This window comes from Bactrocera dorsalis, chromosome 2 (genome assembly GCF_023373825.1).
Source record: "Bactrocera dorsalis isolate Fly_Bdor chromosome 2, ASM2337382v1, whole genome shotgun sequence".
NCBI lineage: Eukaryota > Metazoa > Arthropoda > Insecta > Diptera > Tephritidae > Bactrocera > Bactrocera dorsalis.
Genome location: NC_064304.1, coordinates 94,407,118 through 94,422,783, shown reverse-complemented (window position 1 = coordinate 94,422,783; position 15,666 = coordinate 94,407,118). Strand labels below are relative to the sequence as shown.

At 30.0% G+C, this 15,666-nt stretch overlaps 1 protein-coding gene and 1 long non-coding RNA gene across 3 annotated transcripts in view; both read right to left on the bottom strand.

Moving 5' to 3' along the window:
• The window catches only part of LOC105230927 (probable serine/threonine-protein kinase MARK-A), a 35,309-nt gene that overhangs the window by 12,636 nt on the left and 7,007 nt on the right, over positions 1 to 15,666 (bottom strand). The window contains exon 1 of one of the 2 annotated variants that reach the window (XM_011211953.4): positions 13,948 to 14,871. The exons of the other annotated variant lie outside the window; for it this stretch is intronic. Coding sequence (XP_011210255.2) covers positions 13,948 to 13,954 — 7 coding nt within the window. The 5' untranslated portion in view covers positions 13,955 to 14,871. Of the gene's footprint in view, positions 1 to 13,947; positions 14,872 to 15,666 lie in introns of those variants that run through there. 2 annotated transcript variants of the gene reach the window in all.
• Positions 9,474 to 13,941, bottom strand: LOC125776460 (uncharacterized). Its single transcript, XR_007421726.1, has 2 exons — positions 12,617 to 13,941; positions 9,474 to 12,583 (listed from the first exon to the last, which is right to left on the bottom strand). It is a non-coding gene; the product is annotated as an uncharacterized LOC125776460 (long non-coding RNA).

The following is a 15,666-nucleotide window of genomic DNA, read 5'->3' as shown; positions in this document are numbered from 1 at the left end:
TATTTATCTTTGTAAAAAAATATTTTTTTTTGCTTTTTATTTGCATATACATATGTACATATGTATCTACATATCCATACATACATACATATGTGATGTGTATGTACAGTCATGTTACAGAGTAGAAAAATGTGAATACAGACGCACTTTTTATCTGTTACTAAACGCACTATAAATTTAATTTAAATTTAATCACTTTACACTTCGAGTTTTGTTTTTTATCTCGGCTTGTATATTTTTACAATTTTTATCAGCAGAATATTATAGACATATTAAAAAACCGCATGAGCTTGCAAGGCAAACTCTACAAATATGGATATAAACATATACATATATGTATGTGCCATTTTTTTAACAAATTTGCAACGCAATTAATATAAATAGCCTCGAGTTGTCGGCTGTGTAAACATTCCTGTGGGATTTTTACCAAATAGAACATATGTACATATGTACATTTTTTTAAAATCAACTCATTAACAATTTCGATATGAACTTTCGTGTTGTCGACGTTTCACGGTTGTTATTGTAAATTCGCAAAACAAAAAGCAATAAACATAAAATAATATTAAAAATTAAAAAAAAATAGATAATAAAAAAATCAAAACCAAAAAATAAAATACATTAAGAACTAAAAATTAATTAATTAAAAAATAAAAAATAATTAAAAGAATAAAAAAAAAATCATGTAATTAATTAAAATCGAATAAAAAAATTAAAGGAAAAAATGAAAACAAATTCGAAAAGTTAAAAAATATATGTAAATAAGAAAAAAACGAAAATAAATAAAAAATAAAAAATAAAATACATTAAAAAACAAAAAAAAAATAATTGATTAAAAATAGAATACAATGAGAATCAAAAGGAAATTAAAAAGAAATAAATTAAAAAAAATAAAGACAAAACTTTAAAGTATTTTCTAACAAGAAAAAATTAAAAACACAAAATTTAGAAATTAAAAAAATAAATAAAATGAATGACTTACACTGCTGAAGACAGAATTAGACGAATATATGTATGTATGTATGTCAACAGAATAATTTCTTATTCCTCAGTAAAAGCACCACTTGAACGAGATTGAATGCAATTCTCTTAACTTTGTTAAATTCAAAAACAAAACATTAATCATGTGATGTAAAGGCATTGCAATGGCGAAAAGCCGGCACAAATAACAATTATCAACAATAACAAAAACAGAAACCTGCTAATTTGCCGGCAGCGCGAATAACTATAAAATGAGAAATACTATATAATATACATACATATGTATGCACTTAATCATGTGCATTATGAACTAGTACATGTACATGAACTAATCTGTACGCACTCATATCTACGCATGGTTGCACTTATAAAGCGCATAAAGCAAAATAACAACATTGTGGTCAATATTTTATTTTTCATTTTTTCTTATTTGTTGTTGTTATTGTAGTTGATCGCAGTCGTTGTCCAGCAGTGAACTTTACATTTACAAAAAACAAACCTACATATTTATGCATGCAACGATCTTGCAGTGTTTCTGGTTTCATTATTCATGTGATGTGGGGGTTTTTGTTGTTTTTGTGCTTGTTTTTAAATTATGTGCTATGATTATAAATTAAATTACGCAGTTCGTTGGACGCCAAGTGGCAAGGAAAGAGTGAAGAAAAAAAAAAAAACAAAGAAATAAATGAAAAAAAAAAATACAAAATAGTAAAAATAAAAACAAATGAACAGTAAAAATAAAAATAAATAAAAAGTAAAAGATATTGAAAAATAAAATAAAAATTGAAAATGTAAACGGCTAAGAACGAAAAGATCAAAACAAACGTATATTTTTACTTATGTTAAAAGCTTGTAATATACTCAATAAAAATAAATTTAAAGGCACTAAAAGTTAACCGAGCCTTTATTGAGCTCATTTTGTATACACTTTGCCCTTTTAAGGTTATGTTAAGTAAACAGCAGTAGTAAAAATTGTATTATTACTAAAATAGTAACTGTTTTTAGGCATTCAACTCTGCATACATAAAAAGTACGTATGTACATATGTATATAATTAAAAAAACGCACAAACACTTCTATCCATAGAAAGTAACTTTAACTATATGCAACTTATTTGTTTTTTATAAAAAATATAGCTCATTCTAATTTAATTTTTATATACAAATATAGAATCTCTAGCTTGTTTCCTGTTTTATATAAAAAATATATACAACTGTTTACAATAACGTTCTAAACAAAACAAAAACGGCTCGACAATTAGCGCTAGTATAATAAAACGATACACTTTTCATTTTATCTCAAAAAAGCAAAAATAGCAATTACAACACACCAAAGGGCTCAAGATCGCGACATAAAGCGAAAGATCTGAATAGCTGGAGAAAATTCAACAAAGAATATGTGTAAAAACATAACTATAGCGAAAAGCCGGCATTTCAACTTGACTTTCTCACCTGTCGCCCTTACAGGCGGTCAGACAACCGGCTAGGTGAGTCAACGCGACCGACAAAAGCAATTGCGACGCTATTTTCTAAGCTTAATGCCAACGATATTTACCATTCAAGCCGCGTTTGTGGCGCTGAACAGCATTCTCAAGTGAATATTTAAGTGTATGTGTGTGCGCATATAGTTGAAAGAAGAAGAAAGATCTAAAGTGCTAATAAAATGTGTGAATAATACACGAAGAAATAGGGTATATACAGTGAAGAAAGACTCACCCAACCGCTTATTTACATACATACGCTTATTTACAACAATAAAGCAATAACAATAACCAAAGAAGGTATAGAAATGCAAGTTTTGTTGTACATAAATATGTCAATATGTGGGTAAGTATGTACATACAAACATATGTATGTACATATTTTTGTGTGACTGCGGTAAGGTGAGTTCGGTATTCAAATAAATTCACTTATTGCGCCGCAAATTTTTTCGAAATTGATTCTGTAGGGTGAACACTAGCCATTCACTAACAAAAAAAATATATAAATAAATATATAACAATAACAACAACTTTACTCACACTATGCAAATTAAATTTGCAAATTTAATCAAACAAGATTCGAATTTTCTGCTTATTGTTGCTTTTTCTTAATCTTTCTTCTTACATATGAGAGATAAATGTATGTAAATGTTCATGTGCTTTTCGTACACAAATACACAATATATTTATACAATGTTTTTATATGCATACATACATACTTGTTACGTATATACAGTACCAGTTCGACGAAGAACGAACTAAAATTTCGCATACACGAGACGAGTTAAAATTTTTATTTAAACTGTATTTAGCATCCACACACGAACATACTGCAAATATATACATACATACATATGTATTATGTGTCCTTTATTTACCATATCTGCTCACAGAGCTTAGGCTCGTGTGTGGTTTCATTGTGTGCCAACTGTGCCAAAGTGATAAAATATTTAATAATAGTATGACAAGGCGAGTGAAAAAAGAAAGCAAGTGTAGCTAAAAAAAAATTAAGAAAATGTATTTTTTTTCAACTTGCTCGTTTTGGGTTTTTTCTCACCCGATGGCACAGATATTTGCAGGTATGTGCTTTAAGGTCTTTTGAATGCCTTGCAAATGATAACAAACACTACTTACTACATAAAGGCATGTGTACTTGTAGACAGTAGCAAATATTGGTTTAAGTACTTTAGAATTTTAATGTAGAAAATATTTGTTATTATCAAACAAATAATGATTTTAATATAGGCATGCGGTGATAAGGAATTTTGCATGCCGCCAAGGCCGTGCAGCAACGCTGACGATCTCGCCGGAAAGCGAAATTCTGATAGGAATCATCTGAGAAAAGCCCAAAATAAATACAACTCAAAATTCGATGCTAACTGCGCAAATGTCACATAGAGACGATTTTAATGAAACAGTAAGTAGTAATCGGCTTCAACATTTGTTTTGAATTAAACAATAATACAATATTTCGTTACATTTTTTTCTAAAGGTATGTAATTTCACTTTAGATATGTATTTTTCTTTAAATATCCTAGTTATAGTAGAATGACACTCATTGCAAAACGAAAAAAAAATCAACAACACTTTGGTAACACTTTTTTCACATAATCTTCAGGTGAAAATTAAAAAAAACTATGGTTTTGGTTTTGGTTTGGTTTTGAAAAATTAAAACAAAATTAGGTTTTGGTTTTTAAATTTAAAAATAAAAAAATTTAGTTTTTGGTTTTTTAAATTGAAAAATTAAAAAAAAAATAAGTTTTTGGTTTTTTGAATTGAAAAATTAAAAAAAAAAATGGTTTTTATTTTAACCCCTAAATGCATGGTTTTTCCTTTTTAAATACCAAGTGTGTATTTTTTAAAGTGGCGCGCCAAAGCTGTCAAATTATTAAAATTAAAAAGTGAAATGTCATATCATGAAAGTTTGCATTCAAAAGTCAACACAGATATTTTTTAGCACCTAATAAAAGTAAAAAATACTGTGTTTGAGTTACCGTTTAGAAATTATGTAAGGAAGAAAACACTGATGTATATATACAGTTGTCCACAAAATAATAGGAGTGCCAATCTGAAAAATGTGTTTGGCTGCATAACTTTTTTAAATTACATTGTAAATGACACGAAACAATAACGGTACACATAACGGGATACTAGCATTAAATACAAAACACAGATTTTTTATGTGATGATTGCTGTTCTTCTTCTGCTTTGCTAGTTTCTCGGAGACACTGGTTATTGCTTTCCACAAAATAATAGGAGTGTTAGATATTTCATTTTCAAAATAGTCCTTAACATAAAAAATTTTCACAAAATTAGAAAAGTAAATATAGTTCCATATTTTAGCAGCAATTTTAATTAGTTATTATTTTATTTAATCATTGAGGTTTTTCACCAGGGGGTAGAGAAAATTATTATACAGAGAAAAGCGGAAAACGATAAAAAAAAATTGAGAAAACTATGAAAATTTTATAAGAGATTCAAAAATCGTAAAATGCTCTCCTCAAATGATAGAAAAATGCCTTTATTTATAGAAACAAAAATGAAACTCGTAGACAAAAGCTCAAAACATCCACTTCAGACGATCGCAATATAGTACGCTACTGCAAAATTAATCCTTTCGCTTCAGCCAGGAGCATCCATGACGAACTAAATTTGTCAGTTAATACTGAAACTGTTCGTAGGCATTTGGAGCAGAACAAATTATTTGCCAGAAGTCCACGAAAAAGACCCCCATTAAAAAAGAAACACAAGGAAGTCCGCATATAATTTTGCGAAAGAGCATGTCTCCTGACCCGAGTCTAAATGGCGAAAAATATTGTGGTAAGACGAATACAAAGTTGAATTATTTGGTAGTACAGGCTCTAGGAAACTTTTGTCCGACGTCCCCCTTACTCAGAATATAATCCCCGGTTTACCACAAAAACCGTTATACATGACGGTGCAAAATCATGGTACTTGGTCATTTTTCACATTGTGATGTTTTGTTCCTATTCACTTAATTGAAGGCATCATGGACCAAAGGGCATATGTCAAAATATTATATAAGGTAAAGTTAACACATGCCTCATGGAATATGCCATTAATATGGGTTATATCAACGGGATAATGACTCTAAACATACTAGCAAGTGGCGCAAAAAAAATGGTTTAAGGCCAACGGTGTTGAGGATATGTGGTGACCTTCTCAGTCTCCTGACCTAAACTCCATTGAAAACCTGTGTACAGATATCAAGAAGAAAGTAGCTGAAGAGAAACCAATCAATTCGAGAGATTTATGGCAAGTAGTGGAAGAGACTTGTAAAGGGATACCAATAAAGCGTTGCCAGGATCTCATAGACTCCATGCCTCGGAGATGTGATGGTGTGTTAAAAAAATCGAGGTTATTCAATGGAAAATTAATTATTTTAATATTCTGTGAAACTTTGGAAGCATTATATATTAAAAAATATAGAAGGGTCACGTATTCCATAAAATACTCCTATTTTTTTGTGGAACTAGTTTTTTAGTTTACTTGATATAAACTGCGATATAAAATTTTGCTTATGCTTAATTGAAATAAATGAAATCTGGAAATATTAATAGATATTTTAGCAAAATTACATTGTGCAAAAATTTTGAAAAAAAAACAAACATTTTTGTTTAATGAAAAATAACAATTCGTTTTTCTCATGTGGCCACTCCTATTTTTTTGTGGACAACTGTACATCATCATGCATTTAAGGGTTAATAATTTACAAAACAAAAACTTTCCGTTAGGAAATTTCGGTAAAAGTAATATTTTTATGTCCGAAAATTATCCACGCCATCTATTTTTTATTATTGGGTCATTCTCTAACTTCGTTTGATGACAATTATTCACTTTTTTCAAGACCAACTTCACACTTAATTGCATTTAAAGCGCAAGAAATCATGGCCTAAAAAGGATGAACCAGCTCAAACCACTACGAAGGCCGATAGTCACCAAAAAAAGTCCGTTTGGTGGGTTTTCAAAGGGATCGTTTATTTTGAGCTTTTTCCCGACAATGACAATCTTAATTCCGATGTGTATTGTGATCAGCTGGACAAATTAAGTGATGCACTCAAAAAGAGGCCAGATTTGATCAATAGAAACGGTCCTAGGGTTCCACCACACTAATGCAAGCAATGATTTGCAGCTCGAACGTGCTACCACGCTCATCATATTCTCCAGGCTTAGCACCTTAAGACTATTACTTGTTCCGTTCTTTGAAAAATTTTTATTTTTTCTAAATAAAGTCCTTTTATCGAAAAATGATCGTGCTTTTTGTAGTGAAAACTTTGCTGTAAAGTATTTTTCTAACCTAAACCTAACCTAAAATATGGAAATCTACACATTGAATGTGTGTCGGGTTTGCGAAATCTTGCATAAAAGTTTTTTTTACAATTTTTCTTTTATACCACTTTTTCAAATAAAATGTACAGATACTTAATTACAAAGTGTATAATAAATATATATTTTCAATGTAACTAATCGGAAACCGACTATAAATAACATAAATAAATAAAAAATGCACACCTACTTTATAGGGTATTGTTTATTAGCAATCAAAGTTATAAATATATTTATGAAGATATGAAAGCGACTATTTACAATTGGTTGACAGTCGCGCGATAAACAAAACACATACAGAATATTAACGTTTCCATGACGCATATGGCACAATGATTATAATTGAAAATATTGCAAATAATCTATAACGTATACATATGTACATATGCGAGTGGAAAAGTATTTACTTTCGTAGTTAGACAGACAGTGAGGAGATGTGGTGCTTTGGCGTCTATTGAAGGAATCGGTAAATAACGCTAATGAGTCGAGCCTTTTTGAACTCGAGTAAAATAAAATGATTGCTTTAATGCTAAACGACGTTAATATTGACGCAATAATTGCAAAACAATAATATATGTACATGCAATCTAGCAAGCACTCTGGCAGACAGACCGACAGACAGTGAGTTAGACGACCCAAGTCAATGATTAGATACAAAAAAAAATTTGTTTGTACATACAAAGCACATATGGTACATACTTATGTACAATGAAACATACATATGTATGTATTTTTGCAGGTATCTATGTTTATATGAAGAGGCTTGTGTCATAAACGGCACAGCTGATAAGCGTTATCAATTCTACACTATTTTTATAGTGGCGCACTAATCAGTATTTATGTTGTTTGACAACGGGCGACGACTTGGAGGACAAACATTTGTTTTTATTGAAGAGGTTAGGTAAGGTACATAAGTGCTTCGTAATTAATTGCGCATGAAGTGGAGTGCAAGAAGAGAGTAAAACGAAAGAAAATATGGCAACAAAATTGTTAAAAATCACAAAGGCAGCCGTTATTACTGGAAATGGGTTAATGAAGGTGTTTTTTGCGATTAATTTGATAAAATTTTAGCGTAAACAAGTATAAAATTAATCACCAACAAAAGTGCAAACACATGAAATACTTAACAGTTAAAAAATTAGAGCACAAAAAAATAATCAATACAATAAATTATAAAGTTGCGATTTGTTTATAACAATTCTAACCTCAAAAGTGCGTTTGCTCAAAAATTTTAAAATATGTTTTAATTGAATTTTTTACAAAAAAAAAAAACAATTAAGCATGAAATTTAGACGCACATGTCAGCCAGCCTGCCAGCAAAACTAACCTCACATTTAGAACAATACAAGCAATAGTGAGTTCAATGCAAAAATATGTAAATTTCAGAACAGAATTTGCGGGAGCACGTTTTTTCTCATTTTCACGCTAGAAAATAGATCTAGCGTACACACATAACATACGCGAAAAAAGATACATTTAACAGCAAAATTTTATTAAAACACATGCGTTGCCAATTCGCGTGGCATGAGCACGACGATGTGGGCACACGATGATCTGCACACATCAAATGGCTACTTGCATAGGTATGTACATACTTTGTATACATAAAATATGTATATTTTTAGGAAAAACTTAATTTCACTTGAAATTGTCAATTGCTTTAGATACTTTCCATATTATTTTTGTTGCGTAATGAGACAAAGTTCAAACATTAAAACAAAGTAAATGGGGAACTATACACATAGAATTTTAGAATAGGCAAAATTTAAAGACTGTGCAGAGATTTCGCCGCGACAGCGACAATTGGGTCTATTTGCATTTAAATTTAAAGCGAAAGTCTTAAAAAAAATACAAAAATAAAGTGAAACAAATTGGAGTGTGAGAATTGCCTTGCATGTACCTATGGATATACTCAAGTATTATACATATGTAAATAAGAGCTATATAATATAAGATAGCGTAGCCAGCCAGCAAATACTATTTTTTTTAGAATAAAAGTTATGAAAAGAAAAGTAAAATATTTATAAAAATGAGAAAATAACTAAATTTATTAGTAATTTGATTTATTTATATTTAAATATAATTTTAATTAAAAAACAATGGTATAAAATATAGATAGATATTAATTATTATCATATAATGCATGTTTTGAGTACCCTTAATATGTATGTATGTATGTGTAAAAAAGTATAAATAAATTCAAACAAGTATTATATGTGTATGTATTAAAAAATATTTAAGAAATAAACCAAAGATTTTGTAAAACAAAAAAAAATCGTTTAACACATTTTCTACAAAAAGAAAATAAAAGTAACAATATTTTAAAAAATTATTAAAACATACAAATAAAACATATTAAAAAAATTAAAAAAATATTTTTAAAAATTTAAAACAATAAAAATAAAAAAAAAATTTATTAACCAATTAATAAAAAATATTTTAAAAAAATTAAAAAATGTAAACAAGATAATTTTTTTAGTAATAATGTATTTATTATCTCTTCAATTATTTTTACTTTTAAAAACTTGAATAAATATATTTTTTTAAGCATATTTATATTTATTATTATTTATTAAAATTTATTTTTTGAAACTTCACCAAAAACTAATATTGTTTTTTTAAATATTAACCTAAACAAATAAAGATGCCAAATATTAGAAAAAAGGTATTAAAAGAACAAAAGACAGCAAAGAGTAAAAGTAAGCTGTAGCTGTAAGAGAACTGAAAAATAAAATAAAGAGCACTCAAATAGCATGTAGTGGCAAATAAAAACAACATGTAGCGAAGCTCATAGAGGAAGTTAACAGAATAGGAAAATAAACAACTAGACTTGCACGTAGCACATACAAGGAAGTAATCGAATAAATTTGTGTAGATAAACAAAGTCATGTAAATGAATTTAAGAAAAAATGGTGTCTAGAATAACTGATTAGAAATATAACAAGTCAACAAATTTTAGAAACACGGAACTAAAAAATTTTTAAAAGTATTAATTGCAGATAAAGAAAGTGCACGACAGCGTTGAAGCCTTGGGTTTTTTTTTAACTAGGTACTTATATTCACTAAAGAAAACGTGTTTCAAAAGTAATTATACTTGAAATAGCGTATTTTCCTAAATAAACGTAAATAAAATAAATGTAGAACAAAAAAATATACAAAAAAAATGAAGTTAGACAAACTTAACGTAGGTTTGCGGCAATGGACAACGTCAGTCGCTCCAAAAAAACAAACAAGTCTCCTTCCATTTAGTAAGAAATAATTTTCACTTGAAAAAATATCAGTTTCTGTAATAGAAAGGTGTCACGCCAATACGGGTGCAGGTTCCGTACATTAATTTCTCAAATCACGGAAACTTCTTTATTCTTTATTTATACATATTTATGTAATTAAAAAAAAATAAATAAAAAAGAAAACTTTTTAATAAAATAAAATTAAAAACAAATAAACAAAACCAAACACAATTCGCGAATAATATAAAAAGAAGGTAATCCAAATAGATTATCGAAAATTGCAAAAACGACAAATACAATTACGTAAGATTACCAAAATTACGAAGTGCTTTCAAATTTCTAATTGCGCAACCACAAGTGCAAAAAATAAATAAAAAAAAATAAAAAAAAATAAAAAAAAAAAAAAAAAAATAAATTTATTTACAAATCTACAAACGCATATATGTATGCAGGTGTACTATAAATAATCCAGTTCAGTACGGTTTAAACTTGCACCCGTGAGTGCATCTCAATTAAGAATAATGATAGAAGACGTTTAAAGGAATGCACAATATTTATAAAAATTGAAATTTCATGGGTTCATCATCAGCTTTTAACTTCCATAATACTTGAGAGCAGGTATTTTAAAGCCAGAAGTCTCCTCTTAGCTTGAAACCGGAACATAATATCAAACGGTAATAAAAAAATACATACACCATAATATAATTTTTGGGAATATACATTTTTTATAAGTTTCGCATACAACTTACAACTTACTTACAACTTTAATATAATATATGTATATCAGCTGCATTTCATTTAATTTGTATTAGAAATGCAGACAAGAAAGTTAAAATTGAGAAAGAAACAAATGTGCATGTCTTCATAAGCTCAAATAAAATCACAATAAAAGAGAGGTTGGGAAGAGCAAATCAAGCGACAAAACGCGCTAAAATGAGAAACTGCAATACCGAACTTAAGTCAACTTGAGAGCAAGGGGAGGAATGAAACACATAAAACAATTGCGCTGTGAGTATTTCAAGCCGAAATGGCGGAGACAAATAAAAGCTAAGTGCTTTAATATGCACACATATCTACAAAGCAGCAACAAACATAATATGTACAAAAAATTCAAGATATGAGTCTATTATAAGAGACAATCAAAACAAACAACCACACCAAGTAATAATGATAATAAAAGTCAGCAAAAAATGTTAATGTATAAATATGCCTATGCATGTATGTATGTATATATGTAGATATAGCCAAGGTCATGTCTAGCGTGGTCGCTTGAGAACAACATAGTCGTCGAAATGACAACGACAACAGCAACAAAACTTAAATAAGACAAGAAAAAACGTTAACTTCGGCTGCACCGATGCTGTAATGCCCCATACAGGTACATTTCTTATAGCATATAAGGGCATACAAATAACTACATAAAGCGCGATTTTAATAGGCGAGTATTTACATATGTAAGCTATATACTATAGTAGTCCTATCTGATCAAAATGTTCAGAGTTTGTGGCGTTGCCTTAGACCAGAATTCATGCCGTTCACACAATAATCGGGTCCAAGTAACTGGAACGGAACGGGATTATTATACGGCCAAGGTCTGTCAACTGGGCACCATAACTCGAAACTACTACAGGAATGTTTTCTACCGCTACAACAACCACAATTCATGCCAAATTTCTTGAAGATATATTGTCAAATATAAAGGTTCTCTACAGGTTTTAATTTTGTTCGATCAATATGTATGGCAATTTTAATTTATATTGGTCCGATATCGGCGCTTCCGACAAATAAGCAGCTTGTTGGGAAAAATTTCAGACCGATAACGTACACATATGTATGTACATATGTACATATATTGTGGGTCTGCGACGCAAAGACACGCATGAAAATTTGTTAAAAATCACGTGTATTCATAATTAAATACCCAGAAAATAAATATATAGAAATGTATGTTTGTAAGTGATAAAAGAAAATCACGTCAGCAGACATAAAAAAATGGAAAATCTTTTATAATTAATTATTAGTCAAAAATATAGCAGCAACTGACGTATTTGAGCACATACAATATTTACTTCTCCAAATAAGCGCGTGTTGCTGCTGACAGCGGAAAACGCCACTAATGCCGCACACGAGCGGACAACAGCTACACTCGAACATAAAGTATGTATAAATAAATAATACGCACCGATGTGTAATATACCAACACAAGTATGTAAGCATGTAATATTAATGAAAAAATATGTTTTTATTAACAAATAATTTATGCACGAGTTTCTCAAAAAAATTAACGCTTAAGAAGCGACAGAAACAGAACACGCAATTAAAAAATATATTGTTGCCAAAGTTCTGGTTGTAGTAATTAATATTGGTTAGTGGTGGGTGGCAGACTCGTGGCTTGCCGGCTGTCAGATTTTCGGGCCAATAGAAACACAAAACGAAGGTGACAACGCAAACAATAAAAAGCAACAAAAAAATGTATGGCACATGTTTTGCTTACAATTCAAATGCAAATTTAAAAAAAATTAAGAAAATTGTGCCAAATGAATATCTGTATGTATAAAATTCTTATATACATACATACATATGTACATTCACCAGCAGCAGAAAAAACAGATAATACTCAGAAAAACCAGGAGTACTCTATGTGATCTGATAGACTAGTACGAAATAATTGTCAAACGAACCACAAGCAAAAATAATACATTAGGTGCATATGCATCTAGAATATCACCCAGTAAAAGCCAGTTCTATGCCGGCTACAAAATAGTTGAATGGCTTGCGGGCTTGCTGGTTGATTGACTGCGTCAAGTAGAAAAGCGTAAAAATAACGTGCGAGGCAAGAAACTATTGCGACGCACAAAGCAAGCAAATACATAGAAGTTATGTATGTATGCATATACATAGATATATTGTAAATAGATGGATAAATACGAATATATGTATGTACATATCTATATGTGATATTATGTGCTAAGTGTTGCGGCTGCGAAATTAAATAAAATAAAAGAATAGTAAATTAATAAACACACAATTACGTGTTGCAATAAATCAATAACAATTTTTATCAATTAGGTGACCAGTCATAAATCGTTTAAAAGATAAAATATTTATTGAAGTAGATTGAAAATTCAAAAATACCACATTCCAAGACCCCATATTTTACCATAAGGGTGCAACGAATACATACAAAATAATCACAAAATTATAAAAAAATATTAACGCTTTGAAAAAAAAAAAAACAATTATTATTTATTTAAGCACATTATGTTTTTTTATAGATTCATAAGCAATAAAACTTGCTTAGAAACTAATTGTTTTCGACTTTTAAGTCTTATGGAACAAATACATGAATGTTGTGGTTTAAATACATCTACCATAAACTTTATTTTAAACCCACTAACATTGAATATCAAAATATCTTTTGCAAACAATTGTGCCATCCTTAATTTGTTAGAACAGTTCATAATTTTATCGCGGAACTTTACCGACGAAAGTAGCTAACCTCAGGCTGCACTTATAATGCCTTGAGTCATACCGTTGTGTTCAAAATACTGTAAACACAATATTTTTTTATTCCTATATAAGTTTTATATATTCAATACACATACATATGTATGTATGTATGTATGTACGCATATAGAATATTACCACTATTATTTTACCAGTTGTTTTTACCGCTAATACATCTTCCCATTTTTTATTTACACTTTTCGTTTACACTTTCCCTTAATTTATGGCCTTTAATTATATAAAACAGTACTTTAGATTTTAAATCGTAACTATTTTTCATAACTGTTACGTATTTTAGTATATAAGTTTTAAGATAAGATAAGAAAGTAAATAATGAAGTTAGAAAAAAGGAATACAATAATTAAAATTGGAAACAAATATTTAAAAAATGGAAATATTTACCTGTCATTTTTATTGTTGTTTATTGTTGACACTTTTTATCACCTTACGATAGTACTGTTACTTTCTTTAAATACCGTGTTGAAGTTGTTCAATTTTAATTTTTGTTTTATCAGAGATCCTTTTGTAACTTATTAATCGTAGAGGTCCTTATTTGTTATTTAATTTAGCGGCCGGCACAAAATATTCTTATAAAGGATATTATAATATTGCTGAATTTTAGCTAATATTGTTTATTAGCTACTTAATTTTCTATACAATTTTTTACAGTCAATTACCAATATGGTTAAATTTCGTCGACACAACATTCATGTTAAGAAATAGAAACTTTTTCTTAAACAAATATCATTTTAAATTAAAATGTTTTTATGTTCAGATAATTTTGTTACATACAAAAAAAATACTAAATACGCAGTTGAATTGGATTTTCACAGCCACCGCAAAAAAGCATGGCAAGCAGCTTCACTGAAAGATGGATGCGAAAAGAAATGTACACAATACTTCACGCCGCACCGGACCGGGCCAAACCGAACTGAATTAAAACCAAATCAAAATCCCACAAACAATGCAAACGCGCAAGCACTTAGCGCCCGTTGTTTTGCCGTTTTTCCGTTTAGCCTAACCATTTACTACTAACTGCGCCACCGAATAGAAAATCGTTTCATACGGTTTCGACGAAGACCAGTGACAACTCGCAGCCGGCAATGCTCCCAATCGCCTCTCATCTGCTTCGTATATTTCTCCTTCGTACCAACCAGGTGCTCTTCCGATTTGATGGCTGATATTATTATTGTTTTGGTGATTGTCAGCCTAAAGTCAAGGAGAAAATCGCTGGAAGCCGGTGCCGTGTGCGGTATGCCGGTTGACTATTACAGATATCTGGTATAAGTTGAGGAGACATGCATGGCACGTCTATTCCAATCGTTGTAGAAAAGTGGAATGAAAGCTGTGTTGCTCGCTGGCCAATTTGTATTTAGCTCTCCAAACACACATACATTGTATGTGGTACAAGCATACATGAATATTTATGTACATATGTATATAGGTACATATAAATATCTGTACATAAAAAATTATCTGGATGATAGTGGAGAGTAAGAATATAGTTTATAAATAACCAAAAGCCGGAGCAAGCAAGCAGTGGCACACGTCGGTTACGTGCTATTTCTCTTCGGGACGAATGCTCACACCCGTATGGTTTGCTCAACATATCCATTCATCCACCCACGCACACAGTCAACATAAATGTCGAATAATCACTTCAACTAATAAATTATTAGACAACCCGTCCTTGCTTCCGCTTTAACACGCGGAAACATCTGACTAACGATTGCAAGTTTGTCGGCGGCGAGAGACGAGGTGGAATAGTGCCTAATGTGGTTGGCAAAGCCAAATCAGTCTCTCTCTTCGTTTATCATATGTGTTATGCTCGTACGTTTGCAAGTATTGGTGGGATTATTCGTGTTTATTTTTGTTAATTTATTTATTGCTATTTACTGTGTTTTTGTTGCGTATTCGACTTACGAGCACAAAACCACATGGTTGTCGCTTTGATGGTTGCCATAGTTAAAGAAAATTTTTATTATTTCCCTTGGAAATATGTTATACTATATAGTTGTTATTTACCAATAATTGTTAATAATTATACTGGATAATACTGGATAAATGCAATTAACGGGAGATTATACTCACCACACCACCCTATAATGCCCTTCTTAAACG